Here is an 18,398-nt window from a genome sequence, read left to right on the forward strand (position 1 = left end):
TTTGAGGTTAGCTTTTAAAATCAGCATCCTGATGTATTTAAGTCGTCGGTGCCTGTTTGTGTTATTTTATGTGAAAATACCGTAGCTCCAGGGCAGCTTGAGAAAGATTTTTTTTTTCCGTAATAAAAAAAAAAAAAAAAAACTTGCAGTGAAATTATAGGAAAATATAGTTTCCAATGCAGCTATTTTTTGCGTCGAGTATTCACGCTGTGGCCATAACCATGGCATGCCAAAGTCTGTTTCTGTGGTTTTTGTGAATGCACACCCAGCTTGCACGGAGCTGTGACTCTCATACTGCTTGAAAACAGTCCAATAGTAGATGTCACTTGGGTCATAATTCTGTACAATTTATTACTAAATTGTGGTGTAAACATATTGCTCACAAAAAAAAATATATATATATATATATATATATATATCCCAACGACCACACTTCTAAGCGAGCCCGTCAGTGCAGGAGGTGTAAGGTTACTACTGTTTGTGTTTCTGTGTCAGTGAAATATGCCAAGAGCAGGCCAGTGTGTTACTCCTGGCTGAGTGTGAAAGAAGCAATTTGCGTATTTCTCAATGTTAAACAAAAACAAAAGTTAAGACACATAGTCACATGTTGATGCATGCACTCACATCTGGGAAATAAAACACACATCATGAAAGGAGTTTTGATGAGGATAGTGTCTCAGTTATTTGGGCCTTCCTTGACCGGAATATATAGATCAAGCCCCCTCAAAATTTTTTAATATACAAACACAAGAAATTCTTCAAAAAATGCTAAGAAACGAGGGAGATGAGGGCAAATGTCCCGGAAAAAAACATGAATAATATATATAAATGAATGAATTCTCGGGTGCCATGTGTAACATGTGTAAATGCTTGGGTCATAGTTTTAAGTTGTAATATCAAAACTCACCACTAGATGGCAGAAGTGTCTTAGTGGCACTTTTACTGTGTCTTATACTGCCCGATTTTAGAATGAACAGTCAATTGATTTTAATGACAAGATGCAAAAAAATAATTCCTATTTTGTCATACATCTGGTTCAAAGGTGCATGGTCCTGCGTGGCCCTCCGGTAGCAGTGATGAAAAATTGTGGCCCGCTCCAGCATTTGCCCTTCCCTGATATAGATGAACAACAAAGTGGAGAGAACAAAGAAACATAGTAGGAAATGAGAAAAGGAAAAAGAGGGGCACTTTTAACTTTCTGCAGAACTGGAAAAGGGGCCCTTTTTGGCAGAGTGCAGTGGAGAAACCGCAGAATGGTGAGGACGCTAGAGTTAAGGGTTGGAAGAGGCAGGGGGGTGTGTGCATAGGAAAGGGAAGCAGAGGAGTGTGGAGGGAAGGCAAAAAAAAAAAAAAAAAAAAGACAGGAGAAAAGGGGGCGGGGGGCGGTGAGATTCAGACGGCAGGTTTTAATCAGCAACAGGCTGCTGGTAATGAGATCACTACCCCACTGCTCTCAGATTGATATCATGTGAAGCTGTGCGATGCCCAGAGAGGCACGCCGAGGATGACAGGCATGCATGACAAGCCTGCTTACCGGCTCGGACACGCATAAACATACGAGTACACGACAGGGGTACAAAGGAAGGTTGCTCGTGCATTAACTCGGGCTTATGTCTGCTAAGGTGATTAGTGTTAATGAAAAGTAACAAAATAACTATAAAAAAAATATTTAAAAAACATTTTTGTCAATGAGGAAAAAATATTTTAAAAAAATAAATTAGATGAAACTATGATCACAGTAAAAATGTCCTTCGTTTTCATATTTGTCGCTTAGTCGTTCTGAGCTTTCAGGGTTTATTTCAAATCTATTTATTTCCGTATTGCAGATGAAGGAATGACAAAAAGCATTGTAGTATACTTAATTTTATTATTCAATACTTAGTTCTCTTTTTAATTTAATTATTTTTTTTATTTTTTTTTTAAATACTCCATAAATCTAAAATAAATAAATAAATATAAAACTAAAACAGAAACTAATAAAATCTAAACTAAAAGTATTTCGCTCCACCAAAAAAGGCAAACAAAAAAAAGTGCTATGAAAACTTAAACATATAAAGTCAAAACTAAATAAAAAACGAACTACAATGAAAAATAAAATAAACTATTAATAACCCTGATATGTACAAACCAATAAAGTATCGCAACAGCACAGCACATAAAAGCAACAACAAAGAACCTTAAATACACCAAATCTCCCTGCTGTTATTTGCTGCCTTTTTTTTTTTCGTCGCCAGCAAAAGAGCTGACACAAACATAATCACACCCACACATTCGCCATAAACACTTTTCACGTCCCAGGGCTCCTTTCTGTCTTCTCTTCCTCTAGAAGAGCTAAACATGCCTACACACAAAGAACATACTGTACCAGCGGGCAAATGTTGGCGAGACATGCAGGAAAAAATAGACTTAATACAAGGGGGGGGGGGGGGGAAATAAACGAGGGGGCGAAAAAGAAACGGGTGACACTCTGGGTCGCCATTTTGGGGTTAGCAAGTTTACCTCACATGTTGCGAAATGAAAGGGGTCCTTTCAGTGAACACTAGAGGCAAAAAAAAAATAAAAATCGCAGTAAATCATATGCGCACATGGAAATACAAACAAGCTGAAATGAATATTCAAGCGCCAAAGCATATTTGTTGTTTCTGTGTGGGTGAAAAGGGCGTACATGTGCATCCAATGAACAGTGAATAGCTCTTCCCGTACAAATGTTCCCCAAAATTCAACCATGATGTCACCATGAACCTGTTGTGAACTCAACACTGTCAACTACCATTACCGTCTCGTCCCTCCTCCCAACTCCCCCCCCCCCACCCCCCCCCCCACCGAACCCCCCCACTCCCGCTTCAACCCCACTACCTCTCCGTCCCCATCTTGTTCTTCGGCCTTCCGCTCTTCATCTTTCGCCATGCAACATTGTCTGGATGCATTTTTCTTTTCAACACAAACAGGCACATGTGCCCCCCCCCCCCCCCCCCCACTTCTCCACCACCACCACCACCACCACCAAACACACAAACCGCTCACAGCCATTTGGACTGTCTCTACTCTAACAGGGACAGTTTTAATCAGAACAAGCTGGCATATTTTGGCCAGGACCTGCACTTATGGTAATTCAATCAGAACGAGAGGGAAAAGAAGGGGGGGGGTAGTGTAAAGGGGCACACAGAGGGTAGAAGAGTGTGAGACGGGGAAATAAGAAAAACAGAGGGAGGAAAATGGAGACAGAGGGCGGATTGGAGGTTTGAGTGATTAGAGGAGTTTGATCCGCATGTGGGAATGATTGTCTCATTACAGCAGATACGTTGAAGTGTTGCCGCCTGGGGGACAGCCCGGTGATTGGAGGGCACACCACGTCAAAAATGAGACCATTGGATGAGAGAGAAATCACGACGGGTAATTGGAGGAGAAAGAGATCAGGAGAATTACGCTGGTGGTTCCTAACGAGGAATTTTCCAAATTGACGTCTTGGAAATTTTAAAGGCTTCCTGAAGGCCATTTCAGCCCTCGCCGCATCTCCTCACGTGGACAGGAAGCATTTAGGTGGTCAGTACGTCATTTTTTTTGGTCAAAGGGTCCATTATGGGTAATGTGTTAAACAGGATGCGTATCTTAACAGGAGCGCTCAAAAAGTATCTAGACACAGATTTGATTTTTTTATTTTTTTATTTTGTTTTAGTTGTGACAATATTGTCAAAATGATGCCTCTTCGCACGCACCAGCAAAAATGATGGAACGTTTCGTCGTATGCACACCCGGGCCATTAGCTGCCATTAACGCTTTGTAAAGAAATTGAAAATGTGAATAATTGCGAAGTAAGAACACCAATTTCCTGTAATACTTTGCGCAAATATATTTAATGGGTCAATCTTGGCTTCATAAAAAAATAAAATAAATAAAATAAAAAAAAAAAAGAACACAAGACCTCAGAGTAATTTACTTTCATTGATTTATTTGTTCAGCGAGGTATTAGTCGGACTCTTTTAACAATAATAATGGCAGTAAATACATTTTTAATGACATAAAGGCCACAACTATTACACATTTGTCAATACCTACTTTTTAAAATATGATTGAACAGTGAAAGCAAATTAGACTGATAGTAAATAGTTAAACATTTATATGTAAAATGCTTTTTTTTTTAAATTCATGTTTTCTAATATAAAGTATTTTTCTAAGTTTACCATGACTGCTTTATTATAATTGCTCTTTCTTGGTCATTGCACTCGCTTTAAAAAAAAAAAAAAAAAACTTGTATTATGCAGTGACCGATGACCGCATGTGCACAAACACTCAGTACAGGAAACACCTGGCTGTGACGTGCACACTTTTTTTATTTTTTTTATTTCAACAAGTTGTAGCTTTAAAGATTTATTAGCTCAATTTGGGATGTGGGCGAATTCAACCCTTGAGGGCGATAGTCTGCTTATTTTGTTGACTACATTTTCATGGACTTCAAGAGGCTACTGAGGATTTGTTTGGATTTGGTTTGTTTAGACCAGGGGTGAACAAACCACATAGAGACCGCTTTAAGAAAAAGTGCTGACAGCTGATTGGTGAGAATATAAAATAGTCACTGTTGGACTTGTTCTCCCAATCACCCCATGCGTCCAAGTTTGCCGCTTTGTTGTTGTATTTCTAGGTGAGAGTTTTTATCCAATCAGAATTCAGCTAGCTCGTGTCGCCAGGCAGATTTCACAATACCAGTAACTATTCGTTTGAGGCCTTCAGATACAATTGGGATTTATTCAAGTTGGACTAAGTAGGATTTCACTGAAGGCCGACATGTGAAATGCACATTTTGCTTTGCTTGGATTTAGTGTGTCTAAAGAACCCAAACGGTCCCAGTTGGCTTTTCTTCACCTGACAGCCAAACATAGTCAACTTGATGACATTGCTTAATTTTAGGACAGCATTTCCAAACATAGTCAAGGAATATAGGATCTAGTAAAATAATAACATAATGCAACTTTAAGGCCCGCAGTGCCCCCACAACCACACATTTTTTTTTATCCTTACCATCCTGTAATTTACACAAGATGCAAGACTAATCACATGAAGAAATGTAAGTATAAGGGCCAAGACATACATTGATGCCGCTTAGAACATAGCGTGGCAGAGTTGAAGTCATCCGCACAAGACTGCAGTGTAATTTAAGCGGAAAGGTTCTATACCAAGTCGCAGTGAATGAATAATGGATGGTTGCCCCCCCGCTGGTTCACCGAATATTAGAATTCTCAACCACTGTTTCGGGACAAAAGTAGCTAAATCAAAATATAGATACAGCAGGGATGTGGCGCTCCCCTCTCGGGATAATGTGGCAGCTCATCACAAGAGGCTGCCTGTCAACAGATGTCCGCATAATTTAACTACCTGGTGTGAAGTCAGTGTTCCTGCCAGAAAAATAATGTTTTTGTTTCCCCTCTGGTGAGCGCAAACAAGGACATGTGTACATTTATCAGGCATCGGATGCTGCTGCCGTCACAGTACTAAATTGCAGTTTGATTTTTTTTTTTTAAGCATGAGACTAATATCCTCATGATCAACAGGCCACAAACGCAGTGAAAGCACATTCAATATTTTTTTTCACAATTTTATTATAACCAGCTGTTCAATTCATTCTCTTCATATTTCCTTTGCGCATGCTAAATATACACTCACAAGTCACAACATCGATTGCACAATCTAATAAGATCCAATAAAACAGCAGATGTTTTTAGTGACACTCTCACAGAAGTAGTGAGTTAAAAAAAAATTATTTATTGGGGTGCTAGAACTGCACTGCATCACCCGAAGCGATATTTATCTGTGTGCTAAATTCAAACTGTACAAACATCTTTGAGACATACATTTCCATTCATTCCTATCACCTTTCAAAGTTTTATGCTAATACTAAGAAATAATTGGGTAAGATCACTGAGTGGTAGGAATGCACGCGTACATGAAACAAGATTACAGTTCGTCATTACCTACATAGTTTATGTGGCACCTCACAAGGCCTATACTTTCCTGGAACATCAAAGACCGGTGGCCAAGATTTGACTTGCCCACAAAGAGCCTCATGATCATAAGAATGCTTTTAATGGTCTCTCAGTGGAATAACGTAAACCATGTTTCTCAAGTACTGTACTCCAAGAAACAAAACGATGTACCTCAAAGTAACAGGAGAGACATGCGTTATTATGAGGTGTCTGTGACATGCATGTGACCTTTTATTATAGGAATGATCACATTCTCATCTGAGATGACTAACGCACGGAGAATGTCTGTGAGGATCGAGTTCACGATACACTCGAATAAACCAAGCACACACCGACATCTTGTGGAAGAATGTTTAAGTGAAGCGTGAGGCCATTTTGTGAACATGCAATACTTTGTTTCAACCACATGGGGGTGCTGTTCTTTTATTAATGCATCGAGAGAACGGCAACACAACCTTAGGTCTTTTTTAGCAAACAATTTCTGTCTAGTTCTGACGATGTTACTTTTTCCAAATGTAATGAAATATTAATGATTACGTTTAATATAAATGCGGATGAATGGACGGATGGACTGACAATTTTCATCCCAGTAAAATGAACAGCATTTATACTAACACTTATACTGCATCAAATAAAATAGTAGAACCAACAAAACAACAAACAAAAACAAGCGAGAAAAAAATACTGTTGCGAGATTAACATGTTGGTTTATGGCAAGTAATAAATATAGTCTCAAACTTCTACACTAACATTAGTACAATTAGTCCAAAATTAGATGTACAAAAAATTTGATATAAACCCACTCGGTTGCATTTGCATTTTAAATACCAACTAGTTCAGTCAGTGTGCCCATTAGGGCCCAATTCATTATTGATATTCAAACTGTATCAATTAACACAGGCATTAAAATAGATACAAAATCGGGGTAACCTTTAAAACTATTTTTAACGACGACATTCTTCATTGACTTCGTCAAGAATACATTCGAGCGGTTAAGAACATCACACGCTGAAAGAGCCAGGTCGTAAAACAAAGTGACCCAGATTAAAGCTCCATACACCTGCCGCCAAATGGCTGTCTTTTCATCTTTACTTTTTTCCTGCGATGAGCCCACGATTTTATGCACATTGTATCGTTTTTTTTTTCCTTTCTAAAGCTCATGTTTCCACAAGCAGCTTGTGACCTACATTCGGGCGGTCCCAGCCAATCTTGGGTTGATAGCTTGGCGGTGTGCAAAATACAATCTGCAGAGAGCAGGAACGTGACAAGGTGGGGGAGGGGAGGGGGAAGTCACGCTGAGCACCGCCCACCACGCACGTGCTGGGTGTGACGAGGAAAGATCGTCGAAGCGCCAACACAGCACTCACTCGTGCAAATTGCTGCGGACTGTTTTTAACACTGACGTATTGTTTAGCGCGGAAGGAATGTGCGCAGTCTTGAACACGACAGCATTCATTGCAGTCCTCAACATGTTGACGCTTCAAAACCAAAATAGAAATACCCTATCATGAACTCTATTTTTTGCTGTCCAGCTCATGCCAATGTGGTGAGTTATTTAAAAAAAAAAGGCAACTTGAAAAACTACAAGTTTGTTGCTATAGGTCAGGGGTCACCCACCTTTTTGAGACATTTTCCTGGCTACTGATTAATGCGGAAGGCTACCAGAGTGATACACACTTCTGAAATAACAATTATGCTCATTTATTAATAGTATTATTAGGGCTAAACCAATTTAATTGTCTAATATAAACTAATTTAAAAGGGAAAAATCTGAATTAAAAAAAATCTTCCTTTTTTTATGCATTTATTTTTGCACATTGACGCAACATAAGACAAAGAAAATTTTCAAACATGCACCGGTCAAAAGCAATTGCACATAACAAGCAATGCATTTTGTAAAATTGTATATTTTGCTAAAGTACAAGAGTGACTCCAACCACTGGAGACCAACTTGTGTGTTTTAAAATCCTTGATGCATTCAGATCGTGTATGACTAATGAAGTGAAATTTTATCATTTCCTGTAGCACACCTGCCGATCTCTCACGACACAATAACACAAGCGGTTGGGAAATCACTGCTCGAGTGTGAGAGAGGCAACTACCCCACTTCCCTCCAAAAACAGATGGGAATATTTCACACCGAGTGGGACCTCTCGCCTGTTCTCCCTCGCATCCCCCCACCTAGCTGCGAGCCCAGGCCGCACATTTGCATAAAATGTGTGTCAGTAGGGCAGCGCTGGCTCACATGCCATGCGCACATGCTGCAGAGCTTTAAGCAGCATTCCAATGTGCAAACAGCCCAATGAGCCATCTCCAAGCCCGGGGCCTCAGCCAATGAGAGTCCGAGCACGAGCGACCGGCGGAGTGGGGGCGTGAGGCGGAGGCGGAGGAGCATGAGGGTGGGGGCACAGAAAGAGAGAGAGAAGGAGGGAGACGCATCAACAAACGGGCGGTGGAGGGGACACGAGAAAGGGAAAGAGGGGGGGAAAAAACGGTCACATTTGTCAGGCACCTGAAAACGTGCTGGTTATTTCAGGACGCGTGTTGCTTATTAATGAGTGGGGTGTGTTTAAACTACTTGCACTCTAATCATGTTTTCATGGTGACTGTACATGGCAAGCAGTTCAGTGTGACAGAACCCCTTTGAGGCGCACATACGTAGAGTGCTCTTCACCCCGGAGGTTTTTTTCTTCTCTTCTGGATTGAACACAGCATTGCTCCATTTTATCCTTCCTAAACAGTTTTGTTCTGCTGACCGGATTATTTTTTAAGAACCCCCACATACCAATGCCCTGTGCACATCTCTGCTCTTTTGATCTGTGGGATACACTCTCTATGCCTTGGCGGTTCTGGACTCTTTCACCTGTGTCTACCAAACTCCTCGGCGGTGAGCAGAGACGCTAAACACGAGAAAACAACGGAAGCAACGCCTGTCTATCTGCTAGGAGACATGGAGAATAGCCCCGGAGGTAAGCGTTCTTTTCTATCAAGCCACAGCTAAATAATTCGTGCAATTGTAACAGTCAGTGATGCGGGGCGGGAGATTTGATGTTGTGTGTGTGTCTATTCCAAATATAAAAGCTGTTTTAGCCGTCTATGATTAAACTCAGCGATAGTCTTTATTCCCACATCCCCGCTGTGTTGCCACTTGATGATCATCCGACTGACAGCTGCAAGCGCGGGAACACAGTAACGGCTTTCGGGTTGGGGGGTGGATGCTAAAATCTGCACGCTCTTCATAAGAGTTAGTATGGAGCTGAAATCCTTTTTGACATTTGACTTTCGGGCATCGCATGTAAACAAACTCACGTGGTGTGAGACCTAAAATCTCCCTTGAGCGTGCATGGCACCCCCCAATGATGACCCTCTGAAATCTTAAGTGCATGCATGACATAGAACACCCGATATGGTGATATTGCGCCGAAAATACCGGAGACCCCAGCGGGTGCTGTTCTCAGCACACCAATGTCCCCTAGGTCGTATTGTGTGCCATGTCTTTACATGCCCGGTGCATCATGGGTAGAGGCGGCGGCGATAATACTTGCAATCATGCGGCCGATTTCCGGCACGCAGCCCCGCCCCGCCCCACCTCGAGAGCACAGCACGCACGTGTAACAACCCCGTCGTCCACGTGCAGCGCATGATTTTCTTGTGAGCCCCGCCCCTCGCGGACGATCCTCTCTAAGCAAGCGCGTGCATGCTTGCACGCTGCGGGGGCCAGCACGGGGATTCCTCTGTGTTCGCTGCGAGTTTGGTCAGTGGGTCAGAGAGATTTAAAAGTGTCTTTTTTTTTAAAAAAAAAAATTGCACTACTTGTTGGGACTGCTTCACAAACTACTCATTAGCAGTCGCAGTCGAGTGTAGTAAACATGACTTCATCCGATTATCGAGAGGTAAAACATATGTTCATTTGGTAGGACCGGCTTTTGTGCTGGCATATGGCCAACAAGCGTCCTCATCACAAACCTTTATGTTTCATTCTTAGAATATAATAATAAGAATGTATCCATTTGAGTAGGTTTGGTCGGACGAATGGTGAATTTTCAATTCATTTCAAAGGGGGTGTAACTGGTTTGCTACAGTAAACTTACAAACGTGGCCACACACAAAACAAATTTAAATTGGGGAAAACAAGGTAACACTGAATTCACATGTATTCCAGTGATGATCATGAACTTTCACAGTCATGAAGTGCAAGACAAACAATAATATTTGCATGCCTGTCCCCCCCCAAAAAGTTAACTATTGGCGCTTTACAAGTTGAATATTAAACACTGGCATTTAAATTTAAATGTTGGAACTGTTTATACCCATCAATTATCTACTCGATTTCCACTTATCCAGTTCAGGGTCACAAGGGAGCTGACTTTGTGCGAGAGCGATTGCCAGGCGATCGCAGGGCAGGTGTTAACACGTGCGTGTGAATGTTTGAATGCGTCTCAAATGTCCTCAAAACTACCAAAAACATTCATTTCAATGCCATTTCACGAGTTAAAATGACGCAGGCGCAAAACTCTGCCAGTCACATCTGCACGTTGAATTTACAAGTCAACAACCAAATTATATGACAGTATTTCTGGGAATCAAATTGTTACAACCCACAACATCAGTTGGTTTAACGACCAAGATTTGTTGTTAATGATGTTGAGTCACCACCATGTTAACCTTTGCTGCCTTTAGAGAAACATCCCTTTTCATAAATACACATAAGGCCAGCCTTCGCACGTGGATCGGGGCTAACCACCCATGCACAACTGTAAATGTTCACACAGAACAGTGGTTGGGGGGGGGGGGGGGGGGGGCAGGAAGGTGAGGGGTTTCTCTCTGAGTCATCACAGGAGATTGATGTTTATACAGTAAGCTTGCCATGGTCAGATGCCTCGGAGGCGGGAGTACACGAGATGGGAAGTCATGAAGGCCTGGCAAGAGGGAGGAGGGTGGCTTGTTTTGTTTATTCTATAGCTCTTCCAGCCCTGTGCAAGTCCACAGATCACGTGTTTCAACTTGTGCATGACTACAGTGCTGTATTCCCAGAGCTCACTCTGACACCCAGTCAAACTCGATTCCAGGAAGTTGTTAGGGGCGAGCAGAATAAGGGGATGTTTTGACACGAAAGGGGGCGGGTGCGGAGCGTGCTGCTTGAATGAAGGGAGGAAATATGGAGCATGTGACGGCGAGTGTGACTCAGGTGATACACATGTTCATAGAACTTGACCTTGTTCATACCCACGCTGACTCATTCGGAACAAACTCATCATCGCGGTGTGAAGTCAGGGCCACACATGGCGGTGAGCCACGACGACATCGGGCTCGCTCACGTGTGAGCAGAAGAATTAAAGAGGGAGGCTCTTAAAGCTGCAAACAAATGCAACACGTTTCCTCAAGGAGAGAGAGAGAGAGATCACGGGAGCAAGCGGCTAATCCGTGATCCTCCGATGAGTCAAGGTCATTAATGGGAAATGTACACAAAATAAAATAAATAAATAAAAGATAGTGCAAATGGTCCAAGGGTAAACTTTCTGGTAGACCAAATAGCAAATTCCTCGTAATTACGACAGCATTGGGACATGTTTGTTTATATTAATGTTGCCAACATAAATTTTAGCTGACACTCTCCAAACATACAAAACATAATCTAACTGCTGCTGTAAAACAATATTTAGCATTATAAATTTACATTTCGCCTTAAAATGGTACCTTACACCTTAACTCATTGACTACCATTGACGGCTAAATACGTCAAAGATAAAATTTCTTTACTCGGCTGGTAGTGAATGAGTCAAATTAACACTAAAGTGGGGCTTCTAGATTCGCGCATCCAAAATATTGTAATATTGGAAATACAATCATGTCTAAATTTTGGAATGGAGCCATTCAGGTAGCCGTTCCCCACATGCTGCATTAAAAGCCTCCGTATTCCCAACGTGATCCTCCCCCAGCGCTTATTATTGTACTGCTGCTGTTGTCTACACGAGACTGCGCAAAATGGGCCTTGTGAGCCGGGCGGGAACTGTGTCAAGAGTCCATGTGAGCTGGCGGTCAGGTGGCTGGCGGATAGATGGGCCTGCATGCTCACAGCCAGACGGGAGGGAGGGAGGGAGAGGAGAGGAGAGGAGACGAAGGGAGGGGTAAGCAGGAGGCGGAAGGACTGTGGTGAAGTTAAAGCGAGCAGGCGGGCGGGGAGGGAGTTGGCTGGCTCAGGCTGCACGTGAGAAGGGAGTCTTTCATCTTGTGGGAAGAAAAGTGTCTGCAAAACATGGGGGATGGCTGCAGGGAGATGCATTCAGGCGTAATCGGGCATTTCCAACTTCATGGAACACCCCGAGATGTTACATTTAGTAAGTTAGATTAGTACAATTACATAAATACTTTTTTTTTTTTTTTTTTTTTACCCCTTAGAGCATCTTTCTATTAAGCTAATTGCTTTAAAGTAAATTTCGTTTGAATGCTAATGTGTTACTTGATCAAGCTAATATCAACTCCCAGAGAGCCACATAAAAAAAACGGATGAAAAAATATGAGCCAATGTTTGAATGGTTTTATCATATTTGTGATTAGGGTGTGTTATTTGTTTTTACAATTACATGACGGGCCGGATCCAATAGTCGTAACCACAGGTGCCCCACCCTTGCTATAGTTTGTATTAGCAAATGGATGCCTGAATATTTAATGAGGACATTTTTAGTAGGTTCAGAGTTGTTCTCCCTGGGACCTTGAAAAAAAATATATTCATCGCGTTTCATTGTGATCTCGGTATCTACAAGCAGAACTTGAATATGGATCAACTCATTTTTTTTTTCTCTGCACCCCTTTGTGTGTTCCTCAGGTGGTGTCATCCTTTATGCTGGCTCCTCTGGCAGTGCCAGCCCGAGTCCTGGCAGTCCCTCCAGTGGATACCAGACCCAGTCGCCCTCCTCCCACTCGCAACCCTCATCCCCAGAGGGTGTCTCCTTTCAGGAGATTGGGGCCATGAAGCAGGGAGGGGAACAAAGGGGAGGGACGCCTTCCCCGAAAATGGTCTTCCAATTTCCAGAAGTGAACAACGCTCCGGCTGCCCAAGTGACAACGGTCTCACCGGCCACTTACAACCATCCCACAGTGGCCAAAAGACCTTGTGGCTTTACTGGCACCTTCCCGAGTAAGTACACGGCCACTTCCGTCCGACATGTCTTCTTCTTCCTCCGTCGACCAACGAGGAGTTACTTATTGCATTCCTCTCTTAAATCGTGTGCTTCTGTCTTCACAGAAACTGGAGGCATGGTACTTCTGTGTAAGGTGTGCGGGGACATCGCATCTGGGTTCCATTACGGCGTCCACGCCTGCGAGGGTTGCAAGGTGAGCTCACAAAAGCCGTATCACGTTGACTGCCAAGTCCCATTTCTCTTGGGGATATTTAACGCGCCTTGCACGTCATCCAGGGTTTCTTCAGACGCAGCATTCAGCAGAACATCCACTACAAGATGTGCGTGAAGAACGAAAACTGTCTCATCATGCGCATGAACCGAAACCGCTGCCAACACTGCCGCTTTAAGAAGTGTCTCTCTGTGGGCATGTCCAGAGATGGTAAGAAGGATTTTTTTTAAATGGAGCTTGATGCATTTGCATTGCGGCTGGATCACATATTGAAGCTTAATAAAACCGCACACACTTTCTACATTTTGTCCGATTTATGGCGAGAGGCACTTGAGAGTCCCAGTAGTCGTCAATCAGCGAGAATCTGTGACAAATCGTTTATTTTTGGAAATTGGAACAGCAGAGTTGGTGATCGCGCATTCGGTGCCATGCGCAGTTCGACCGCTTGTTTAAGGCAATCTTATGTTTGCGTTATTGCTATCCTGTTCCATTAATCAGAGCAAAAATGAGTGTTCCAGTTTAGCTACGACGCACGTAACCCGCCCTTTATTGAATATATTCACCGCAAGGCTCCGGCCTCTTGGGAGGCGAGCAAACGAGGTGACGATAAATCATCTCTTTTTAGAGCAAACATTTTTAGTTGACCCCAAAAAGCGTCGGAGTGAGAAATCAGCGCACTGCCGGGAACCTGGATTCTTAGGATCCATTCAATAGTTGTGACTTTTATTACCCCGCCCTCCATAAAAATTATATCTTTTGATGAAAGACATTTGAAAATACATTTATTTGTTCCACCTTAAATAATTACCACCTCCAATACAAGACTTTTCTTTAAAATCTTTTCTCTTATCACTGTACAAATGGCATCATATTTAGCCCTGTTGACCCAGTGACCTACTTCTAAACAAGAGCGAGGCAGCGCTCAACTTTGAGACAGAATGCGAGAAGAGACTGGGGGAGGTGTGAGAGCATATAGCGAACTATAAATAGGACTGAGAGGGGAGGGCGGACTGTTCACGCTGCGGAGGGAAGGAAGAAACTGTCAAACGAGGTGACGACTTTCCAGTCCGTGGAACAATTATCGGCTCTTGAGTTTGTAAACTAAAAAACAAACGAAAAAAAAAAAAACGCAGATAGGACACATTGAATCTGTTTTCATGTATATATATTTTTTTCTGAGACTCTATTCTAACAGAAGGCTCCCTCTCTCTCTCTCTCTCTTGCTTCCCGTCTCCCTCAGCTGTGCGTTTCGGCCGCATTCCCAAACGAGAGAAACAGAGACTATTGGATGAGATGCAGAGCTATATGAACAGTCTAAACGAATCGGCCTCCATGGAGATGGAGATGTCCCCTCCCTCCGACGCCCACTGCAGCCCAAAGAACCAGACGACTGAAGGAGCAGGCTCCATAATGCAGTCATACCAGAGCGACTTAATAAACCGCGAGAAGAAACCTCTCAAGAGGCCCGCCAGCAACAGCAACCTTGGCAATTCTTTCCACAACAGCGCCGCGCAGGAAACGGCCCATCCTCTTCCAACGGCGCAGGCGCACCACACGTTTCAGGGCGACCTGACATCGAGATACAGCGGCCCTTCCAAGTGTCCTGTTGCCCACCCCAATAATGACAACATCGTCAATCATAACGCCAACATTTCCAAGTATAACTTCGCCAATCAAAATCAGTGTCCCATCCGCGGCGGCCTTTCATCTCAGCACTACGCAGTCAACCAGAAGACTGATTCGCTAAACCAAAATTCTTGTCCTTGGAAGCTAAATGGTGGAGCTAAAGTCTTGGTGAGTCTTGGAACGTTCTTGCATTTAAGTCGTCTTCATGTCAGTTCGAGGCAGTTTATGCATCTGATCGCTGTTTTTTCTCCGCTCGTGACAGGCATGTCCACTGAATTCTTGTCCGGTGGCTCCAGCCAGTCGCTCCAGTCAGGAAGTGTGGGAATCCTTTTCCCAGTGTTTCACACCGGCTGTCAAAGAAGTGGTGGAGTTTGCCAAAAGTATTCCTGGCTTCCAGACTCTGAGCCAACAGGACCAAGTCATGCTACTCAAATCTGGCACTTTCCAGGTACGTTCATTTTCGTAGCATGTGAGAGTTGTTTATATATGATTAGAAATCCAATGCCGGAATTAATTTAGTCCAAGCACGAATTGTCAACGTCATAAAGCTTTCGCTTCTCATACATTTTAAATAACATTGCTGGCAAGTATAATGAAATGAAACGGAGAATAAAATAATTCTAAAGTTAAACGTGTCATGTGACATCACGCACGGTGACGCCGATTAAGTCATATTATTCCAGAAAAAAAAAAAACAGTCACATCTGTTCCAAAAATGCTTTTTGTTGTCAGACTTTGTGGGTTCAACAGAAACGTTTCTGACCCTCGCTCTGCTTTTTTTACTTGCAGGTGCTGATGGTGCGATTCTGCTCCTTATTTGACCCCAAGGAGAGGACCGTGACCTTCCTCAATGGGCAGACGTACTCCCTGGCCTCGCTACGGGCACTGGGCATGGGCGTTCTACTGGACGCCATGTTTGATTTCAGCGAGAAGCTCGCATCTCTCCGTTTGGAACCGGATGAGATGGCCCTTTTTATGGCCGTTGTGCTCGTTTCAGCCGGTAAGACTTGACAAACTCACCAAGGAGCAACGTTTTTCCCTTCTGTCCGCGCTGTGTTTCTAACCCATTTCCCGCCATTATTTTTAGATCGCTCTGGTATCGTTGACATGGGAGCAGTGGAGCAGCTACAGGAGAACCTCATTAAAGCTCTGCGCACATTAATTACGAGTCGGCGGCCGGACGACAGCACCCTCTTCCCCAAGCTGCTGCTGCGTCTGCCGGACCTGCGGACCTTGAACAACCAGCACTCTGACAAGCTTTTAGCGTTCCGCATCGATCCGTAAAAACAAGCACGGCACCCAATGAGATGTCTGCTTCGGGGAGCTTCTTGGCTTAAGCCAGGCCCGCCAGATGTTGGCCTCTGCATGACAGACCGTTGTTGTTGTTGGAGCTCGGCCGAGTGCCATGCCGTGAGAGAGGGGACTCTGAAAGGAAAGGACGTCGCCTCGGCAGGGGGGTTGAAGCCCTTGAACTCAACCGATCTCTTGTTTTCAAAAGACTGTCAGTCACGACTTCAAACTGTTCTTCCTGGTTGGTTCACCAAATCTTGACCTCTCCTCCCTGGAGCTCTGTGCTGGTCCATACTTGGACTTTGTCCTCTAATTCCACAAGACAGCAAACACACACTCCAGCCCGGATACAAAGAGTTTGTCCAAACGTTCGCCGACTACGACTTGACTGTACATTCTCACGTCACCTTGTATATGGCATGCTCCGATCCTAAAGAAGCCCCACGACCCCGTGTAGATGATAGCAATAGAAACGACGCAAAGCTAATAAAAGAATGCCCTGTTAAAAAAAGATTTTCACGTCATGAGTAAATCACTTTATTGTGAATGAGAGATGTATAATGATGTATTTTTAAGAAATGAAAAAGACGTTGTATTGTGTCGCTACGTGCTAATCAGGGAGAAATTATTGGTCGTTCAGACCGAGTCTGATGGGTTTTCACTGAATATGTTCTCTGTAAATTGTTGTAAATATTCTGCTTGTTTGGTAGTTTGAAGAGTCTTGGATATGTTAATGAAGTTGTTAAGTATTGTATTAAGCCAGCATCATTAACGATATATTATAAATTGCTCTATAGACTGCATTTGAACCATGCACTCTGAATATAAACTTTTTATTTCAGACTATATGAAAGATCTAAATGTATTGTCAACTGACTGCATCACTTGTGTATATTTTGTAACTGTTTTTGTGGTTACACCATAGAGTACTATTATTAAATAATGTTATATAGCATCTCCCTCGTTCTCATTTTCATTCTTCTTCCTAACGAGATGCGACCACCCTCATTGCCGAGACATAAAACGCAAGGTAACCTAGCAACAGAAGCCATCGGCCAATCTTTTAGATGCTTTAAGAGGCACGAGAAGACTCACCGAGGAGGAAAATCTGAACTTTCAATGGTGTGGTGAGAAGCAAGCATGTTATATTGCAGTAAATACAAGGCTGCCAAAACACAAATAATTCGGGACGAGGAGAGATTTTCCACATAAAACGATCACGGATGTGTACGGTGGCAACCATTAAAGTTAAGGGCTCCCTAGACGGGATACGAGAGAGGATCACGGCCTCGCTCAGTTATCTCCTCACTCGTAGTCCTCAGAAAATCCAAACTGCGACATATATTTCACTTCGAATTTGGTTCATTTCTTTAATGATAGACTCAAGTGGACTTAAATTATCTCTTGTTGTACAATTGTCTTTAAGGAACATCTTGCTTTTTTTTTTTTTATTATACTCAATTTTATGAATTTAATGATTATTTTTCTTCTTCATGTCCCATTGCAGACAACAGATGTCTGACAACTCTTTCAGCGGGGCACCATAAATTCACAGGACTCTTGATTCAATAATTAGGCAAGAGGTTAAGAAATCAAATATGACCCAAACCATAATACGACTATACGAAAGAGACTCGTCGACAGGGCCACACCTGTACCTAAGGGAATGCTGGAAAGGGGTGACAGGTTTCAACACTCCCTCTGTCGTGTTGAAAACAAATGTCACTGTCTGACAAGTTTTCTCAACTCTAAACCAGACACCGACGTCACGCATCAAATTATCAAATGAAGACGTGAACGCACGCATATGCTGCAACATGGGTTCTGTGTTAAAGGCACGGTTGGATAAATGCATTTAAAGGTCTTCTGTTATAGTCATGTCGCTTTTATGGTGATGTGGCAGAACCTTTGAGGAAAACAGGCTAATGTCATGACAAAAAGGCAGAACCTTTGTGACACAATAGAGATTTTAAACAAGATTTGAAAATGGACAAGGAACTCTGAACTTAACAGAAACTTGAATGTAATCAAGGTGTAACAACAGTTCTGTCAGTGATACCTTCATATCCATGTAGCCAATGGCGTAAACCTCAGCTATGGAGTTCCAAACTTCCACGGGGTTCCACAAGCCGTTATCACTCATGGTTTCAG

At 42.9% G+C, this 18,398-nt stretch overlaps 1 protein-coding gene across 1 annotated transcript; it reads left to right on the forward strand.

Annotated features, from left to right (window-relative positions):
• The first annotated feature begins 8,241 nt into the window (after positions 1–8,241).
• On the forward strand, positions 8,242–17,202 carry nr1d4b (nuclear receptor subfamily 1, group D, member 4b). The gene is made up of 8 exons (XM_088309829.1): positions 8,242–8,947; positions 12,805–13,116; positions 13,225–13,313; positions 13,397–13,541; positions 14,572–15,125; positions 15,220–15,405; positions 15,747–15,957; positions 16,045–17,202. Exons 1-8 carry the CDS (start codon positions 8,929–8,931, stop codon positions 16,239–16,241), a joined length of 1,713 nt encoding a protein of 570 aa, XP_088165955.1. The 5' UTR covers positions 8,242–8,928; the 3' UTR covers positions 16,242–17,202.
• The last annotated feature ends 1,196 nt before the right edge of the window (positions 17,203–18,398 follow it).

The sequence above is a fragment of the Idiotropiscis lumnitzeri genome, chromosome 11 (genome assembly GCF_059441095.1).
Source record: "Idiotropiscis lumnitzeri isolate Australia: NSW breed Sydney's pygmy pipehorse chromosome 11, RoL_Ilum_1.0, whole genome shotgun sequence".
NCBI lineage: Eukaryota > Metazoa > Chordata > Actinopteri > Syngnathiformes > Syngnathidae > Idiotropiscis > Idiotropiscis lumnitzeri.